The sequence below is a fragment of the Syngnathoides biaculeatus genome, chromosome 14 (assembly GCF_019802595.1).
Source record: "Syngnathoides biaculeatus isolate LvHL_M chromosome 14, ASM1980259v1, whole genome shotgun sequence".
NCBI classification, from domain to species: Eukaryota; Metazoa; Chordata; class Actinopteri; order Syngnathiformes; family Syngnathidae; genus Syngnathoides; species Syngnathoides biaculeatus.
In genome coordinates, this window is record NC_084653.1 from 11,003,557 (window position 1) to 11,023,916 (window position 20,360).

General features: G+C 41.7%; 1 protein-coding gene across 4 annotated transcripts in view; it reads left to right on the top strand.

The window, feature by feature from the left end:
* Nucleotides 1–19,801, top strand: part of casp10 (caspase 10, apoptosis-related cysteine peptidase) — a 22,661-nt gene extending 2,860 nt beyond the window's left edge. The window contains exons 2-13 of one of the 4 annotated variants that reach the window (XM_061840939.1): nucleotides 106–391; nucleotides 974–1,076; nucleotides 4,439–4,577; nucleotides 4,689–4,762; nucleotides 4,892–4,940; nucleotides 5,045–5,080; nucleotides 5,266–5,364; nucleotides 8,713–8,774; nucleotides 8,848–8,968; nucleotides 15,282–15,780; nucleotides 17,563–17,750; nucleotides 18,283–19,801. In XM_061840939.1, the coding sequence (XP_061696923.1) occupies nucleotides 114–391; nucleotides 974–1,076; nucleotides 4,439–4,577; nucleotides 4,689–4,762; nucleotides 4,892–4,940; nucleotides 5,045–5,080; nucleotides 5,266–5,364; nucleotides 8,713–8,774; nucleotides 8,848–8,968; nucleotides 15,282–15,780; nucleotides 17,563–17,725 (1,623 nt within the window). In that variant the 5' untranslated portion in view covers nucleotides 106–113 and the 3' untranslated portion in view covers nucleotides 17,726–17,750; nucleotides 18,283–19,801. Of the gene's footprint in view, nucleotides 1–105; nucleotides 392–973; nucleotides 1,077–4,438; nucleotides 4,578–4,688; nucleotides 4,763–4,891; nucleotides 4,941–5,044; nucleotides 5,081–5,265; nucleotides 5,365–8,712; nucleotides 8,775–8,847; nucleotides 8,969–15,281; nucleotides 15,781–17,562 lie in introns of all 4 variants that reach the window. The other 3 variants (XM_061840938.1, XM_061840940.1, XM_061840941.1) reach the window with 3 other exon arrangements.
* The last annotated feature ends 559 nt before the right edge of the window (nucleotides 19,802–20,360 follow it).

The window sequence follows — 20,360 nt, forward strand, 5'->3', positions numbered from 1 at the left end:
ACAATTCACAGATCAATTCAAGGTCTGTAAGGCCCTATCCCCCACTAGGTTTTAAAACATAAAAAACAAAGAATCACTTTTGCTAAACGACAACCTGTGTTTTAGTCCAGGACATGGATTTCCAGAGGCTGCTTCTGACTGCAGGAAATAACCTGAGGAAAGATGATGTCAGCGCTTTTGTGTTCCTTTGTACTGAACTACTTCGAGCTTCACGCTCAGACTCTGTGGACACGGCTAGTGATCTCTTCTCCATCCTGGCCGACCAGAACTACCTCACACCTGAACGACCTCACCTGCTCACCGAGCTTCTCCTCATCGTCGAACAACACAGTCTCATCCGGGACTTGGAGCTCCAAACGCCTCTGACCATCCACCTCATCGCTCCTTTCAGGTGGGCTATTTCCAAACATTTGTCAGATCATAAGGTACAGTTGCACTTATCAAAAATTCAGCTTTTTTTTAATGGATAATAATCAAGGTTCAAGATTTATTTTTATTTGTCCCCTTAAAGGAGAAATTAGTCTTGGAGCAAGGGAGAGCTGCATATGAATGCCCAAACATGAATTCATTTTCTACCGCACGTAGCAGTGGCATTACTAAGTGGCATTACTATTTAAAAAGCATCTCAATGTCTTTTTTGACCCAGGCCCCTAAAAGAATCAAAAACAAGAATCGTTTGGAATTGAACAAAAAATCGCTCAAACAATGCCCAAGACGACCCACAATTGGTTTTGGGGATATCAAAACGTTAATGGTCCTGCTTGCCAATTTTTTCTTTATCAGCACCTCTCAGTACAGATTCATTCTATATTTGAAAATTCATCATGAAAGTCTGACTTACTCTAAGTACTCTAAATCCTCTTCAAACATGGACTCACTGATGTATTTCTGTACTTATACTGTCATATGTCAAGTCATACTTTCTAATTGAGGGCCAGTTACCCAGACAAGTTCATTTGTACAAATTCTTCAGGAAGCTGTTGTACGACCTTTCGGTGGATATTACCACTGAAAACTTGAAAGCCATGAAGTTCTTACTCCGTGAAAAGATTCCACGGAGGAAATTGGAACAATGCGTAAGTGTGATTTCCTTATTTCAGCATACTGAGAAATGACATTGTTTTCTTGCAGTGTGATGTGCTGCTGTTTAGTGATTTCCTTTTCACAATAGGTATTATTAATGACTCAGTCGTGATGGCAATCATGAAGTGTTAAAGAAGTACAGTCCACTAGACTGTTTGAATGACAGGCCGGAATCTGACTGCGCCATGCTGTTGGTCACTAGTTGACCATTAGTCTGAGAACAGCACTATTTCAATAATCCCCATGTATTTCTAACTAACAGCCACAAAACTTAGATTAAGCATCCATTTTATGTCTTTTGTCCACCCACAAAAAAACAAAAATTGTCTTCAATTAAAAAAAGAATTGGGGGCCACGGTGGATCAGCTGGAAAGTGTTAGCCTCACAGTTATGAGGTCCCGGGTTCATTCCCAGACCCGCATGTGTGGAGTTTGCATGTTCTCCCCATGTCTGCGTGGGTTTTCTCCGGGCAGTCCGGTTTCCTCCCACATCCCAAAAAGATGCAACATTAATTGGACACTCTCAATTGCTCCTAGGTGTGATTGCGAGTGCGGCTGGTTGTCTCGATGTGCCCTGCGATTGGCTGGCAACCAGTTCAGGGTGTACCCTGCCTCCTGCCCGTTGACAGCTGGGATAGGCTCCAGCACTCCTGCGACCAACTTGAGGATAAGCAGCTAAGAAAATGGATGGCTGGATAAAAAAGGAATTGTATTCTATTACTGCATAATAAAACACACCAAAAGAGAATGTAAAGAATATGGTAAGTGGATTTTATAAAGTAAAATTACTGTATGTAATGTAGTATTTGCATTTTTGATGTGTGCAGAGTTGGGCAGAGTAGCCAAATAAAGTACTCAGGTCAAGGTACTCTTACTTTAGAATAGTATGACTCAAGTAAAAGTAAAAAGTAGTCATCCAGATGTTTCATTGAGGAAGAAAGTACTCAATGAAAAAGCTATTACAGTAGAAGTAAAGAGTAACTTGTGAGTCACTTTGGATTATTCTTTTTTAAAATCAGAACATGAACATCAAAAAAAGTCATAATGTATGGGAGTCACCACACACATAGCAGCATTTCCAATTTAAATTAAATTGCTCAAAAACCAACAAAACATGAGCCCTACCAAAACATCCATCCGTCCATCCATTATCTCAGCCGCTTATCCTCACAAGGGTCACAGAAGTGCTGGAGCTTATCCCATCATACTTAGGGCAAGAGGTGGGGTACACCCTAGACTGGTTTGCAGCCAATCGCATGGCAAACATAAACAACCATTCGGACTCACACTCACACCTATGGGCAATTTAGACTTCAATCAATCTACCATGCATTTTTTGAGACGTGGGAGGACATCAGAGTTGCCGGAGAAAGCCCACGCAGGCACGGGGGAGAACATGCTAACTCCACATAGGCAGAGGCGGGATTTGAACCCTGTTCCTGAGAAATATTTGTTTATTCGGTTAAATGAATAATGAAGAAGCCGTTTGCTATGGGTGGGGTCATGTGACTGCATTGTTGTCTCATTGGTGAATTGAGGTCAAATGACATTGATGATCCCTTTTGATTGGCACTACAGGCACCCTATGGGGAAGTTGAAGATGGAATCTAAAAATGGACCAGCACATGCAAGAATGAACAAATAGTAATAGTAGTGAGCGGCATGTCAGTTATTGTAATGGTGTAAATGTAGCGATCCTTTTTCACAGAAAGTAAAAAGGACAGTGCATTATTTAAAGTACTCCGACAAGCAGAGTTTATGGAAAATGTTACTTGAGTAATTGTAACAGTAAATGTAGCATGTTACTACCCATCCCCGGAGGTGTGCCTTTACGGGGCAGTGTTGTCATGAGCTGGATTTGGGTTGGCTGATCCTTTGAGTGTGCTCGTCTGTGTGTCAATTATGGACTGCAGCAGCTACTCTAATTTTTCGAGTATAATGCATCCTGAAGTATAATGCCCACCCCCAAATTTGACCTAAAAAAAAAAAATCAGGAAAACCCTTCTACCAATGTATAATGCGCACCACCAATTTGCTGCTATCCATATGCTCAAAATATTAGCAATTATCTGTATTTTTATTTTGCTAGGTTTGTACTTTATTGTTTGCACTTGTATTGGTTTTCAAAAAAATCATCTGTACAACAATCATTAATAATAATAATATTTGTGCATGTACTGATGCAGCAGTAATATATATCTTGGGACAGGCCACAGGACACGCTTGTCCTGGTCCCTGTAATTGTCGGAACAAAACCCCTCAACCAACTAAAATAAATGCTCAATGATGGCACAACATTTTATTCATACTGTTGATAACACATATTACAGTCTTAATTAAACAAACTACAGTATTTAACACTGTTTAACTTAAAACATTTTTGCAGTAAATATTTGTGCATAAAACGTTTCTGCATGGTGCAGTTTATTCACTACATTACACATCCTTGACCAAGACTTCAAAAGAAGCATCTGACTCATCTCCAATCTGAAAAATATCCACCGTAGCTACCTTTGGTGTCTCACTGTCAAACTCACCATTGATGAATTGGTCTAGTTCTGGTAATTCCTGCATTCATGAATGATGATCCCATCTTGTCATCCTCTATGCCATCCATGGCGTTTGTTAGGAAACATTTTTTGAATCCCAAGAGTCTTGGTTCCCTTTATTTCTCATGATTGTCAGTGCTTTGAGGGAAAATCCACCATCCTAACAGCTCAGCCTCTTGCCCCCGTTTGGCTACAATCTGTAACAGCTCTTCATAGCATCAGGTCGCGATCAAAACGAAAGCTTAAACTACGTAGAAATGAGCATAATGGGCACTTGCACAAAAGCGAGCAATTGTGTGCACTATCCCTTTTTTAAAATGATGGTACGATCGTACTACGTAGTTTCCGCTCACATTGTTTTTCTTCCAGTTTGGCCGCGTCATAGGCCGGAGTGGTGAAACATTTCTTTTAAAAGCGGCCGCACAACTAGCCCTTGTAGTCGGCATTTTTCATCTTCGTTTAAGTTAAAACAAACTCACGGCAGTTGTTTCTGATGTTTGGTACAGTAGCAACAAATATGCTATGTTAACGATCATTAAATGTGTAACATGAGACATCAAATGTATCAAAATTTATATGTAAACCTTTTTTTTAACCAATCTATGTACCTGTATACGACTATACAATGTGATTGTATTTTTCATTTTTCATCCGTACCTAAATATAATGCGCTGTATTGACATTTTGAAAATATTTTGGGAATAATTTGTGCATTATTTTCGAGAAATTACGGTAATTGCGAGTGTTCTCATTTTGTCTTTGTGTGCTTGACTGACTAAATTAATTTGGAATTGTGCTTGATTTTAGCAAACAACGCTGGAGCTCTTCTTGGAAATGGAGCACATGGACCTTCTCAGGAACACCAACATGGGCTTATTGGAAGATATCATTAAGAGTGTATGCCCGGTGTTAAAAAAAAAGATAGTCAAGTTTAAGGAAGGTGACGGTAAGAAAAGGCACATGTGAATGTGCTTGATGAAATGTCACAAAATACAAAAAAAAAGAGATTTGATTATTCCATGGACCAGAATTCAGCTGTTTCTATTTCAAACTCCAGTGAATTGCAACTGCCCTGTACCTGAACAAACGCCTCCACTGGAATCCAAATCATCTTCTTTTGGACAAACCCAAGTAAGCTATTAAATATTGCTGCATGCACACCTATATTCTTTCTGTCTTTATGATGGCATTTCTGTTGACCCACGAGGCCACCTAAAAGAATGAGCGATATGAAATCTTATCTGTGATGTTTCTGAGCAGGTCAGCCAGTCCTTTGAGCCTGAGATTCCCAGATCAAACAAACTGTCAGGTATAGATAATAACACTCCATGTAACTGCATATTTTGTCATTTCAACAAGTAATACAATTATATCTAAGATTGTTTCAAAACATTCTTTTGTGCTTTTCCAAAGAACTGCCATCATCGGCTGAGGGAAGAGCATATCTAGGTTGTCATGATGATTGCATCAAAGTGTGATATCTCTCTTGTTTGTTCTCTTGTTTTTTGTTCTTTGTATTCTTCCTACAATTGTGTGGGTAATGCACGTGTTGGCTTAGGTGTATGACAGTTTGAGTCACAATCGCAGTGCTTCCTCTAGGACGATTTTTTTAACCTTATTTAATGTGTCCATAGAGATTGTGAGTGTCGGGGGTGTTTTAGATGATGACGAGCACCTGTCACGTGGACTGAGAGCAATGACTACTGAAGAAAGTAGCCATGTCAACACAACATGTAACTATAAACTTCTATTTACCATTTTGTATAATAATACTTTACAGTGGAAGCTTCAATATTGGGCAGGCGATACAATCCAGACCCCCTTTATTTTTATTTTTTTTTTTGGATTTCCCCTTTCTTACACTTTAAACACACTTAATCATATTAAAATACACTTTAAATGATCAAAACATGCTTTTTAAACCCATTATAAATATTTGCCACAAAAGTGCATAAAATACAGTACACATTCTCGTGTTTGTGTTTGATAAATCCAGATGCCATTGAGAGGCAGGGCCCGGTGGTGTGGTATTTAGAAATCAGCAATATAGTGGGAATGCAAAAAAATGGACCTCGACATAGTGGGTATACATTGTACAATGGAGTGGGCAGACGGGAAGATGCAACTTGTCCCATACATTTGAGGATTCAGGATTACCTTTCATACACACAACTTAAAGTGGGGGTGACATCACTATAAACATTCTAAAATAGATATTGTAATGAAAAATACATATAACAGTATTCACTTCAATGTCTATACGAAAAAAAAAAGTGAGCGGAGAGCGCGTCATCCATGCACAAAGTTGCGCAATTGAGTGTCCCTCGACATCCAAGTGGTCGCCATATTAGTTGCGTCATCTGTCCTTAACGTCATCGTCAGTTCCGCCGTTGAAAATGCGCAGTGCCTGCTCCTATGGAAGCCGAACAACAGAGATATTCAGATTTTCCAACGCCCCTTCTGACATGGAAGCTCTTTTCGAAAAGGACAACACCACACAACCGAGTGAAGTTACCGGGGCAATATTGCACTATTGTTTCGAGTACTCAGGGCAATATTACACTATTGTTTCGAGCCATATTCAGATGATATGCTATCACGGCCAAACCGCATCCCATCCGATCCACTTCCGCGGCGGAGATGAGCCATGGATGCTCATCGCAGCCGGCCGGTGTGGCTTATAACGGAGCCGAGCGGTGATGCTTTGTGTTCACAGTCGAGCCGGTGCGCTTCATGCTCCCACGCGACTGAGTAACGCATTCTCGGCTGGGTTCTTCAGAGCCGCCCCCGTTGCAAAGCCCGACGCGCAGCCTTCGCAGCCGGTGTGACTAAGTTTTGGCTCGCCATGCTATATAAGGAAGGGGTGGAGCCGAACTATGTTGCAGGCTAAATGAGACATTGTTGGCTGGGCGTCGCGCACATCGACACATTTCATACGCCGATCTTTTGTTACGTTATGAGAGACACCGATTACATGGTCCGCCCCAAACTATTATTTTTTTTAGTAGCTGTATGCGCACATCAACACATTTCATACGCGGATCTTTTGCTACGTTATGAGAGAGACCGATTACGTGGTCCGCCCCAAACATTTTTTTTTTTTTTTTAGTAGCTGTATACACACCTACCTGTTATTTGGAACCCACAAAGCTCTCGTCCTCTGCACCCGTGCAATCCATATTTTCATAACGAACAGGGTCTCTTTCAGACTTATGAAGGATAATTCCATTCTCCCGAGTATTCAAGCAATGTCCAGCAATGCAATGAGCTGGCATTTTGGCTAACAAGAAGGAACAATGAGCTACCTTCGCTGAGGTAAAACTAATGGAAACAAACGAGTCCACAATGGGGCTCCGGTGTCATCTACGTCACTTCCTGCTTCTTCTTGACAACAAATTCCTAAGAGGATTTTCATGGCGGGAGTTACAAAAAGCTGTATACGTCAAAATCATGTTTTGTGGTGAAAAAACACATGGGACCATATTGGCTGTGGGTTTTTCATCAATAATATACCAAAAATCATCCGTTTGACGACACTTGAGCTTTAAGCACACTCATACATATAACACCCCCCCCCCCCCACACACACACACGGGCACACACATATACAGTGAAATAAGTATTTGAACACCCTGCTATATTGCATGTTCTCTGAATTTTTCATCGAAGATTATCTCTCTCACAGTGGACATGCACCTACGATGAAAATTTCAGACCCCACCTTGATTTTTAAGTGTGAGAACTTGCAATATAGCAGGGTGTTCAAATACTTCTTTTCTTCACTGTATATATGGACCCCCCGCTTATACTGGGGGGCTGTCCCGCCAGTTTAAGCAACATTTTTGCTCATCAGATCAGCCGGTCCTATATGTGTTGCACTGTTCTTTTGTATTTTCGCGTTGAGGTGCTGCGGCTCATGGCCCTGGTTGTTATCCCAGTGGAACAGCGAACTGCAGATAACTTGTGCGACAATAGTTGATCCGTCGGTCATGCTCTTGTAATAGTCAGGAAACATCCCTACATTTATCTAATTAGTTTACAGATGTTAAAGTTAAATGTATTAAACGACAGAGCGATGTTAGGGAGTGTGTCACAACACACAACGAATTCACTTCAAATTTAGCAATGGCCAATAAAACTAGAAAAATAATATACTTAATATTTTCTTGGAGGATGCATTCGGGATTGGCCTTTGAAGTTGGTAATAGTGAAAAATGAAGTCAAACAGACAAAGATTGTAGTCAGTTCTTTTCCAGAATGAGGCTGCTGAAAGAGAAGGATGCTATTCATGTGGCATAGCTTGAAGCAGGCATCAGGTGGAGGGGCTGGGTCAAGTTCGAGGCCAAAACAAAAAAGCAGAGACCCCCACTACAAGTTTTTTTGGTTACCTTTTTCATGCCTTTGTTGCTTGCATGTCTGATTTTACTATCCGTCCATCCATTTTCTTTGCCGCCTATCCTCACAAGGGTCGTGGGGAGTGCCCGAGCCTATCCCAGCTGTCAATGAGGCAGGGTACACCCTGAACTGGTTGCTAATCGCAGGGCACATAGAGACAAACAGCCGCACTCACAATCACACGTAGGGGCAATTTAGAGTGTCCAATTAATGTTGCATGTTTTTGGGATGTGGGGGGAAACCGGAGTGCCTGGAGAAAACCCATGCAGGCACGGGGAAAAGATGCAAACTCCACACAGGCGGGGCCGGGATCAAATCTGGGACCTCAGAACTGTGAGGCCAACATTTTACCAGCTGAACCACCAAGCCGCCATGATTTTACTAATAATATTTCTATTTCTAGTGTGAATGTAGTGAAAATGGAAAATTTATCGATGGCACGCTGTGGTGACCTAACAGGACAAGCCGAAAGAAACAGAGATTGATCCTGCAAATGCTCACTAAAATAAGCAAAACTATTTGATATGATGTCACAAATGATTATTTTTTAAGCTCCTATTTTATGTGTGATTTTTGAGGTAGAATTTAGAATTAATTTAGAGGTAGAATTTGGAGGTTCCACTGTATTCCACTGTATTATTCAAAGTCCTTATGGACTTTCCATCTTATGCTAATCTTCCCCACAGTGACAACCGAAGATGGGCAAGCCTCTTTTGGCACTCAAGAGTCAACAAACACAAGTGATGAGGTGTGTGTAGACATGCACAAAGTATTAATCTGATCACGTCATCTTTTGATAGTCATATTAAGTGTCTCTGTAGGCATTGAAAACATATAACATGAATGCAGTCAAACCTGGACTCTGCCTAATAATTAACAACATTGACTTCAATGAAGTGGAAACGAAACTCAAGCCGAGGGAGGGGACCATTATTGATGAAGGTACGTTTCTTCAACCCTCATATCTTTGCGGTCAGTTGAACCCCATTCGATGTTCTGTTCCACAAAATACCATGCCATGATGAGGTATTAATTAGCCCCCCTCTCAAATTATTATATTTTTGCTTAGTTTTCACACTTTGTTGAGGATCATCTCTCAAAGGTAAATACTGTATCAGGCAAAGATCCCACAAGTCGACACGCTGTTTTTGTGTGGTGATTTTCTTTATCAAACTTTTCAAAGTCGAAATACATGGCGTTGGTGGGGAGAATACTTCAAAGACCTCCTTCATTCCACCAAAATGCCTTCCCATGAGGAAGCTGATTCTGGGTTCTCTGCGGCGGGCTCTTCTATCTCTGGGGTTGAGGTCATCAAGATGGTTAAAAAGCTCCTTGGTGGCAGGGCCCTGGGGGTGTATGACATTTGTCCGGAATTCCTAAAGGCCCTGGATGTTGTGGGGCTGTCCTGGTTGACACGCCTCTGCAACATCACGTGGACATTGGGGACAGTGCCTCTGCAGGCGTGAGCATTTCACGGAAACGATCGTTCCGTTACCGTGTCGTTACCCAGCCTGAGAAAACACGGAACCGAAAGTCCGTTTCCCATATCTCAGGGCTTACTTTAAATAAAATTCGCCCACGTGTGAAATGTAAAACAAGTTCTCAACGAAATACAACAATCTGTATAAAACGAAGCTACATGAACCCCTTTGTTTTTAATGATTAAAACGCCCAGCTTTGTCAGTGTGGTTTACAAACGGCACCGGTTTCCGCTTCTGCGCTACGCATGCGCAAGGTCGAGTTATTCATATCCGGGTCATTCAAACGCTAGTCAAACATGTCGGTTGCTAAGCGTAAAAGACAAGAGACTATGTCCCTAAAGACGTTCCAAAAGTGGAATATATCTGAAGAATTTATTGCCGAAGGTGAGGTGATAAAGCTGAGGTGCAGAATATGAATATAAAATCATTTCCCAGGACAAAAATCAACGGAACGGAAAGATCAGTTACCATACTTGCCGAAATCCTCATGCCTGCCTCTGGATTGGCAGACGAGGGTGGTAATTCCCTGTTTTAAGAAAGGGGACCGGATGATGTGTTCCGGTGTCAGTGTTTGATCCGGATTGCCGGCAATTAGTCGGACTCATTTCCAGTGAGAGTTGGACTCCGCCAAGGCTGCCCTTTGACACGATTTTGTTCAGAACTTTATGGATAAAACCTCAAGGCGCAGCCGAGGCATACTGGGTGCTCGGTTTAGTGGCCACAGCATCACATCTCTGCTTTTTGCAGATGATGTAGTCCTGTTGGCTTCATCAAGTCGTGATCTCCACCTCTCACTGGAGTTGTTCGCAGCCGAGTGTGAAGCGGCTGGGATGAGAATCAGCAATCTCCAAATCTGAGACCATGGTCCTCAGTTGGAAAAGGGTGGCGTGCCCTCTCCGGGTTGGGGATGAGATCCTGCCCCAAGTGGATGAGTTTAAGTATCTTGGGGTCTTGTTCACAAGTGGGGGAAGAATGGAGTTGGATCTTGACAGGGGGATAGTGCAGCATCTGCAGTGATGCGGGCTTTGTATGGGTCAATTGTGGTAAAGAGGGAGCTAAGTGGAAAGGCAAAGCTCTCAGTTTACCAGCTAATCTACGTTCCTACCCTCACCTATGACATGTGGGTCGGGGGGGCTCAGTGTTGCACTGCTGCTCCTTCGCATTGAGAGGAGCCAGGTGATGTGGCAGTAGCATCTGATCCGGATGCCTCCCGGATGCCACCCTGGTGAGGTGTTGTTGACATGTCATCTCATACGTCACTGCACTGTTCAGACTAAATATGTGTGTGTCAAAATTTTTCTTCTTCCGGTTCCATGGTAACTGAAGGGAGAAGCGTGTTTCTTTTGAAAAGATAAAATAACAAAAGTTATTCCACGCAAGATGGCTGCGCCAACAGGTTATGGGCCCAGGCGAGATGTCAGTAACCGGTGGCAGAGACATTGCTTTGACGAAGACGAGTGAAACTACGAGCTGTGGGAGACGAGGCTGTTAGCTCACATGTGGCTGCTGGGGCTAAAACAAACTATTCTCACGGAACCCTCCGCGGGCAACGTGGAGGTTGATACTCCGAAGAACGAAGAGGCGTATGCCGAAATGGTTCGGTTTTTGGACGACAAAAATTTATCCCTTATTATGAGAGAGGCACCTGACAACGGGAGAAAAGCCCTAAAGATATTAAGGGACCATTACGCCGGTAAGGGAAGGTCACATATTATAAGCCTGTACACTGAGTTAACATCCCTGCAGAAAGCTACAAGTGATAGTGTCACGGACTATATTATTCGGGCCGAGACGCCAATAATAGCACTAAGAAATGCTAAAGAAACACTCAGTGATGGACTCTTAATTGCCATGGTGTTGAAAGGACTACCTGGGGCTTATAAGTCATTTTCCATCCATGTCACTCGAGATGATAATTGGTAACTTTTTCCGACTTAAAGACAAAACTAAAATGTTTTCACGACACAGAAACGTTTTGCACTGGTTCTGACGACAACATCATGGAAGTGGCTGCACCTGTCCCAAATTGGAGAGGCAGAGAAAGAAACACATGTCAAGATATTACATGTTACACATGTGGCGGAAAGGGACATAAGGCTAGTGTGTGTCCAAATGAGCACCAGAGAAGACTGACACAGTGGTGTGGATATTATAAAAGCTCGACACACAAAGATGCATCCTGTCGACGCAAAAAGAGGGACAAAGTGAAACAAGCAGCAAATGACAACTTTGACGAACAGTTTTACCCATTCAAAGTGAGTGAATCTCAACTTGTTGGCCTGAAGCACAGGGGACTCATGGTCGACACTGGAGCAACTTCGCATATAATAACGGAGATAGAGAAGTTCCGAAGGTTTGATGACTCATTCCAGCCCAAAGATCACACAGTTGAACTGGCCGATGGCACGAGAACAAATGGTGTGGCGCTGAAGAGAGGCGATGCCGAGGTGACGCTGGTGGATCATGAAGGGAAGAGGATCAAAGCCATGCTGAAGAAGGCACTCTACATTCCTACGTATCCACAGGACATCTTCTCAGTAAAGGTGGCGACGACCAATGGAGCTTCAGTCAGTTTCAGAAAAGGTTGCAGTGAACTCATCCACAAAAGTGGGACCAGGTTTTTGACATTAAAGAGCACAACAGACTCTATTATTTGAACACTGTAATTGATGTGACTGATGACAGTTGTAACGATATCCAGACATGTCACAGAATCCTGGGACACTGTAATTATGAAGATGTTTGTAAATTGCAGGATGTTGTAGAGGGGATGCAGATTAAGGATAAACTGGAAAAATCCAAACTGGGTTGTGGCATCTGCACACGGGAAAAATTTGTTCAAACCAGGAATAGGGACCCTGATACACAAGCAAAATCAGCACTTGAGCTAGTCCATGCCGATCTAGCTGGGCCTGTTGATCCAGTTGCTAAAGATGGATTCAGATACACGCCAGCATTTACTGACGACGATTCAAGTACTACATCTGTGTATTTCCCGAAAGCTAATAGCGACACTGTAAAAGTGACAGAAAGATTTTTCGCTGATGTTGCTCCATATGGAAGTGTGAAGTGACTTAGAACTGACAATGGCACAGAATTCACAGGAAAAGAGTTCCAAACTTTGCTTAACAAAAACAGCATAAAACAGGAGTCCTCCGGACCATATTTGTCTCATCAAAATGGCACGGCGGAGAGAAATTGGCGAACGTTATTTCACACGGTAAGGTGCACGCTCATAGAAAGTAACCTACCAAAAGAGTTGTGGACATACGCTGTAATGGCTGTTGCAGTAATACACAAGGGATGTTTCAATGACAGGATGAAACAAACACGTTTCTTTATGTTGACAGGAAAGAAACCCAACTTTTCCAGGATGAGAATATTTGGCTCGATAAGCTAAGCATACAGACAAAAAGAAATTAGACTTGCGATGTGAGAAAGGAATTTTTGTGGGATACGACAAAAATAGTCCATCATATCTAGTCTCTTACCCAGACACAAAGAAGGTCATGAAGCATAGACTGGTCAAGTTTGTTACAAAAATGTTGTTGAACATGAAACCCAGACTGATCAGACAATAACTTGTGATGATGTTGATACAAGGAGAGATGAGTCTTCCATGTCAGGTACGGATATGACAGACCAGAGTGAAAAAGACAGAGAAATTTCTCAGACAGAAACTTCTGATGACCAACATTCAGATTGAGGGAGGAAGTTGTGAGTCTCGATACCCTAAAAGAGATCGGAAACCACCATTGTACCTCTCTGATTATGTATCTGAAGTAAGTGACCAAATATTCACAGATAGGATAGAGTATTGTTACAGAATGTACGATATACCCTAAAATTTCAAATAAGCTGTTAGTTCACCCAACTCAGATGCTTGAACTAAACCTATGAAAGAGGAGATGGAGTCTCTTAAGGAGAATGATACATTTACGTTGACTCATCTACTGTCGTGTGCAAGGCTGGACCATGGCCAAGGTGGGTGTTGCTTGGCCACCACTCACAGCGGTTTCATCCATTACACCTGTCCCGGTCACAGCTGCTTCACAGGAGGCACTGTGATTAGACCATGTATTTAAGTTGGAGTTTTGTCACTGGCAGTTGCCAGTTCTTTGAGTATGCTTTACCGCATCCAGGGTTACTGCGCCATTCTAGTCAAGTCACATATTTTGGTTATGCTCTTAAGTTGACTCACAGTTATCAGACATTGTTTCTTGTGTTTTGGATCCTGCCTTCTTGGACTGTGTTGTCGACGCATAACTCTCGTTATAATAAAACACACTGAACATGATGTCCCCGTCTGAGAGCCCTGCAACTGGGTCCGCTCGTGCATCGTTGGTTCGTGACAGAACGAAGTGACCAGAACAGGACCCAGCAGGCCAGACGCGGTGGCGCCGGGCACGTCAAAGGGGACGCCGTCTGCCTCAGGATCAACCATCTCCTACCCGGGGGGGCTCTGTTATGTCATCCTCTTTTACCTTGCCTCCCGCACTGCCCGTGTACCATGAATATGTCCCAACCACGACCCGCTCACCACCACATATTTTTTTGGATTAGATTTTTCAGATTACGAGGAAGACTTCAATTTATATGACCGACTGCCTGATTCTGACTCAGACAATGAATTTGAACTTTCCCTCCCGGTGATGTGTCTCAAGGAGTTTGTTTCGCGGTCCTACACTTCCCACTCCTGTATGCTTTCGCCCGGTGAGTCCAAGTCCTCTTCCTCTAATACTTTTTTTGGAACCTGTTTGGCCATCTATCTGGACCCTCCACGTGGAGACGCCCAAGCAGGGTGCCACCTGGCGTCTCCCATGGGTTCTTCCTCGAGGACGTCCTCCCGAATCACCCCGTAGGGACCCCTGGTGCTTAGCGTCCTGGCCGACCTTCTGACCTGCTCGGCTGACACCTCGCTTTAGGTGGCCTGGACGGCCCCCAGACTGACTGGGGTTGGGGGTTGGACCCGGAGAAGCGGTAGAAAATGGATGGATGAATATATTTCCCTGTGTGGAAAAAGTAATGCCCCCCCCCCCCCCGCTTGCTAAATCAAGAAATTTATTGTGACTAATCACAATTTTTAATTTACATTGACCACGCTCAAATCAGACCTGTTCAATCAAAAAACAACTAAAATAGAACCTGTTTGACAAATTTAAGTCGGCCAAAAGATCTCAAACAGTTGCAACAAATCTCAAATTTGAAAGAATCTTAAGAACAGATGAAGAATAAAGTAAATGACATTATCAATTTGGTAAAAAAAAAAAAGCCCAGTCGGGTTCTGAGAGCGACAGAGTTGGGTTAAGTATGGAGCAGAAAGTCAAAAGCAAACATGGCGAAGTGGCACACAAGTGGAATAAATTGCCAACAGAAGTGATCTCTGCCCCAAGTGCCAATGTTTTTAAGTCCTGGTTAAAAAGTCAATTTTTTTCTCAAGTTTTTATTTTTTGCCTCATGCTTTTTAAAGCCTTTATCTTTTTAAATATTTCTTGAATTGTATGCTGTTTTAAATTTAGTTTTATTTTTCTTTGTTTTAAAAGTGTATAAGCTTTCTGCTAAGCTTCTACTTTAAAACACTTTTAATCATGTAAAGCACATTAAATTATGTACGTAAGGCACAAAAGTAAATTTGCTTTGCTTTGGTATAGTTTAGTATTAGTGTTGTCATTGTGGGTTGTGGATTAAAAAAAATATTTACCGACTGAGGACAGACTTATGAAAGAAAAAAAATGTACAGTAAATGCTGATTGTTTGCTCTTGTGTTTTTCCAGGTTGTCTAAAGAAGGTGTTTGAATGGCTTGGGTTCGAGGTTCACGTCAAGCGTAACTGCGACAAGGAAAAGATTCTCTCATCAATACAGGGGATCAGCACCAGAGACCACAGTCAGATGGACTGCCTGGTGTGCTGCGTGCTCAGCCATGGGGCGAAGGAAAGTGTGTACGGCGTGGACGGTGACGCCGTCAACCTCGCAGAGCTCATGCAACCATTCAACGGGTTGCAGTGCCCTTCTTTAAAGGGAAAACCCAAACTGTTTTTTATCCAGGCCTGCCAGGGCCGCGCCAGACAAACCCCCGTTTACTTGCAGAGTGATGGTCTGACTATCACCAACTTCAACGACAATACTGCACAAATGCAAATATCCATCCCGGTTGATGCGGACTTCCTGCTCGCTGTGGCCTCCATCCCGTTGTACGTTTCTTGGAGAGACAAGATACTTGGCACTTGGTTTATTCAGTCTTTGTGCCAAAACTTGATCACAATGGTCCCGAGGTACGTTAGGCATCAAAACACTTCCACAGCCCATTGAGATACACTATAAAAGCATTTATTCATCAAAGCTACCCTTACAAAGATAAAACACAACTCAACTTTATTCATGGAGCATAAAGACAAAAAAGGCTGCACCTGTAACAAAGTGCTGTGCGTAGATTGAACATAAAATACAAAACACAATAATAATCCTATACATCAATAAACATCAATAGTCCAAAATTGGCAATATCCTCTGCTAAATACAATATCCTGGTTATAGTGCTCTCAATATTGCAAAAATTTGGGGACAACATTAAACCCAAACCCAAACAACAAAAATTACTGAAATTCTCTGAAAAACTTCAATAAAAAGAACTCTCACAACTAATACCATGTAAACAGCTTAAAACAGTTTAGCACAATGGAAAATTAAACTAAAAGGATGAAAAAGTACAAATAAAATACAGTACAACAGAGCTCTTGTAACGGAGCTAGCAAACTCACAGATGCCTCTTTTGATTTTTTTTTTTTAACTATAAATGTATGGTCATACAGGCGCATCTCAATAAATTTGAGTATTGTAAAAAATCCTTTATTTCAGAAGTTCAAAAAGTGAGTCATTTATTGATTTTTCTCAAGTCACTAAACATTGACATAATGAATGATTTTATTATTTTTAGAATTTTGATAACTAAAGATTGACAGTTAAGCAAAATCCCAAATTCAAAATCCATCCGTTTTCTGATTTGCTTATCCTCAAGTGTCGTGGGGGTGCCACAGCCTATCCCAGTTATCATCGCGCAGAAGGCGATCTACACCCTGAACTGGTAGCCAGCCAATCGGATGGCAAGAAATTGGAATATTACATGTGACCTCAAAGGGGAAATCCAGTGGTTTGCATTAACAATGTATCCAACAGGTCATGTAATATGTACTCTATCTTGACAATATCCTCTCTCATTTAATAGTGTTTTGAGAAGATTTTTATCGACAATTACGACTATGTGACGTATTACATGCCGTACCCAAGGCTGGATTACATGGGACACCATTACGCCCAGCGCTGATTTCTCGGATTTATCCTCATTTGATGAAGAAATAGCAGTATTGGTTGATCGGGAATACTTCCGGATTTGAACCTGTGCCTGTAAATAATGCCGCCAAGTGGCGAAGCCGTGAGCTGACTCAGCCGGGGAGCAAGCTCCGCCGCTCTGTATGGAAGTTTTCCTCCATCTTCCCGATCAACCGATACTGCTATTTCTTCATCAGATTTGGATAAATCGGAGAAATCAGCGCTGGGCATAAATGGTTCCCATGTAATCGAGAGTTTGGAACGGCACGTAACGTGTCACGTACACCCACATAGGTCATGTGACCTGCGAAAATAGCAGGTCCCTTGAAAATTTGTAATTGTTGATAAAAATCTTCACAAAACACTATTAAATGAGAGAGGATTTAACATCACATTATCAAAATAGAGTACATATTACATGACCTATTGGATACATAATGCAAATCACTGGTTTTTCCTTTTAAAATGATTAACATAGAAAGGTGGATTTGGCTTTTTGAAAAGTTTTTTTGTTTAATAAATGTCTACCTTATTACTAAAATAAATGAACTTTTCGATCATATTGTAATTGAATGAGATGAACCTGTATTTTGTTATGTGTAGGAATTAAGTACGTTTTTAAATTTATAAATAGCCACAGTCATTGCGACTACAAAGTGAATGATACATTCTTCAAAATGGTTGTCAATACATGGTGTCTAATTTATGGTCTGCATTTTGGAATCCAGGAAATACGACCTCGTGGAAATCATGACAAAAGTGAATGCTGATGTGAGCGAGCAGACCGGGGTGTTTGAATCCAAGTTCGTGAAGCAGATGCCACGATGTGACTCCCGTCTCAGGAAGAAAGTTGTCTTCAAAGTTCCCAACGAGTATCCTCCTGAACTTTGACCTTCCTGCACCTGTGAATACTCCCGTGAGAGATGTTTGTTGCCATTTTATATTCCCAGTGTCTTTCTTTGGACTTGTTGTTCCCCATCATTTTATAGCAAGTACCGCCTAAAAAGGATCAAAGACCTCCATCACAAATAACATTAAAATACAGTAATGTAGGAGTCCCATGTGTTAACCAAAACAAGAGAGGTTTTATTCCTAAAATTACATTAAAGTGGCCACCACCACAGGAGTAACGGCTTCTTCATACTTGTGTGGGCATGTGGAATGGCACTGACGTCACGGCTGCTATCCTGTACGGAATTTGTCTTTATACTCAAGTGCAACTCACGTGCCCGGTTTTGAAAATGTTCTGCCCTCCTCCAAGTCGGGGGTGTCGCAATGGCTGGTAGTGGCACGGACCCCGCAGGGTGGCGTTGCCTCTGGATTTTTTTGGCCATTTACGGTAGCCGTTTTTCCTTTTCATTTCGATACTAAGGAACAAAGCAACAACAATAGCGACCGTGGGACAGTGTCTGCTTGAAAAAATGATGACGAATTTAATTGTGTTGTAGAATCACTCAAGAAGGCAGCTGCGGACACGGAATATGGAAGCACAAGACTAAAATGGACCAGTTATGAGAAATGATCTCCGCGACGCTGGACGCGCAGCAACATTTTTGTCATGTGGGCCATTGCGTTAGTCACCTAACCACGTGCACGCTTGAGTATAAAGAGACCTTAATGTTAACAAGCCTGCCAAATTTGAATGAATTAAAAATAAAATCACTAAAGTATATAAAATTAGACCTTAAAACTTGAATAAGGGGCACCTCTGAGCCCTCAAGACACTGTGTGTGTGCAATGGATGCCCCAAATGGAATAAAACACACTGAGGGGTTGATTGCTTATGTGATATTAAATAGCGTTTTAAAGGTCATCTTCAAAAGGGAATTGGTTATTGTGGACTATAATCATAAAATAAGCACATAAGTCAGCATACCCTTGTTGGTAACATAATGTCAAAGCCAAAGACGGCTTTTTGTCTCAGAGCCATGTTGTCTCTAAAGTTTATAAAACGATCTGTCATACAATGTGCACAGCAGTATTGGCTGGGAGTGTTGATGTTCAGCTCGCCATTTGCATGTCTTTAAAAAGTCAGTCCATAGCTTTTTTTATTTCCTCATATTTTGGGATCCTAAATAACCTCACCAAGCTGGTCTGTTAATTGAGGCGTCCAGTGAAGACTCATTTTGGGGTGTCGTCATTGCTAGCTTACTAACTGCACGCTGGAATGGTAAATGGGACTTTATGAATTGTTCAAGTGTTTCATCTTTTATTTTTGTGTTTTCTGAAATGTTAGTGTTTCACAATTTGTTATCGTGTTTTGCCTTTCCGGTCCACTGTACCGAAGAACCTGATTTACAACAACCTTCACCAAGAAGGGCCTCGCTAGTGTACTTGCACTTTAAAAAAAAAAAATGGAAACGAGGGTCACAAATATGCTCTGACCTCAGTGAGGTAGGCATTAAAAGCTTCATGCAGTGTCACCAACAAAGTACAAACAGGATACAGTATACTTTGTTGCCCGACTGAGGAAAAAAATTCAGGTATCTCTATTTGTTTACCTCATTTTTCTTCTTGTATAACCACTAGGGAAGTTAATAAATAAGCCAAAATGCTGTGTGGAGTTTCTTTTTTGCCAAGTTATCAAAATAGATATAGTACATGTACATAAATGACGGAAAATCAATTTTGCATTTATATTATGCTCCTCAAGTACATTTCAGTCAGTACTTTATATTTACTTACTTTACTTAAAGACCTAGAAAACAGTATTTTTTCCCAATGCATTCAATATGTTTGAAGGTAAATGCTCAAAATGTGTAAATACTGAGACCCAAAAGATCTGAGAGCAAGATGTTTCTAGTGAGCTTGACAGCTACTAAACAGTTGAGGAATATTTACTTTTAGCATTTATGTAAATCTGTTATATTTTACCAAACGATTTTAGAGTATTTGGGATCTAACATTGGCTCGATGTTGCCTCAGTAAACGTGAAATGTGATTAAAATTCATCCACACATTCCTGGATATCAGACGTTTTTCTGCAGAGCCCTGAAATCATGTCAGTCATTTTTTTTATATTATAAGTCCCTCGCGAAGATCTCCGCCTTTCCTTTCAGCTCTGGAGCTAGTGTTGTCAACATAAACACGTGTGCTCTCACTAGAGGGTCTTTTAGACGTAGGCTATCACTTGGAGGAAGCTAAATATGGACAAATTGGATACAAAACTGGGTCAAACAGAAATATAGTGAAGAAAATAAGTATTTGAACTCCTTGCTATATTGCAGGTTTTCCCACTTAGAAATCACGGAGGGGGTCTGAAATTTTCATCGTAGGTGCATGTCCACTGTGAGAGAGATAATCTAAAAAGAAAAATCCAGAAATCACAATGTATGATTTTTTTTAACGATTTATTTGTATGATACAGCTGCAAATAAGTATTTGAACACCTATTAGCTAGAATTCTGACCCTCAGAGACCTGTTAGTCTGCCTTTAAAAGTCCACCTCCACTTCACGCATTATCCTGAATCAGATGCACCTGTGTGTGGTCGTTGGCCGCATAAAGACACCTGTCCACCCCATACA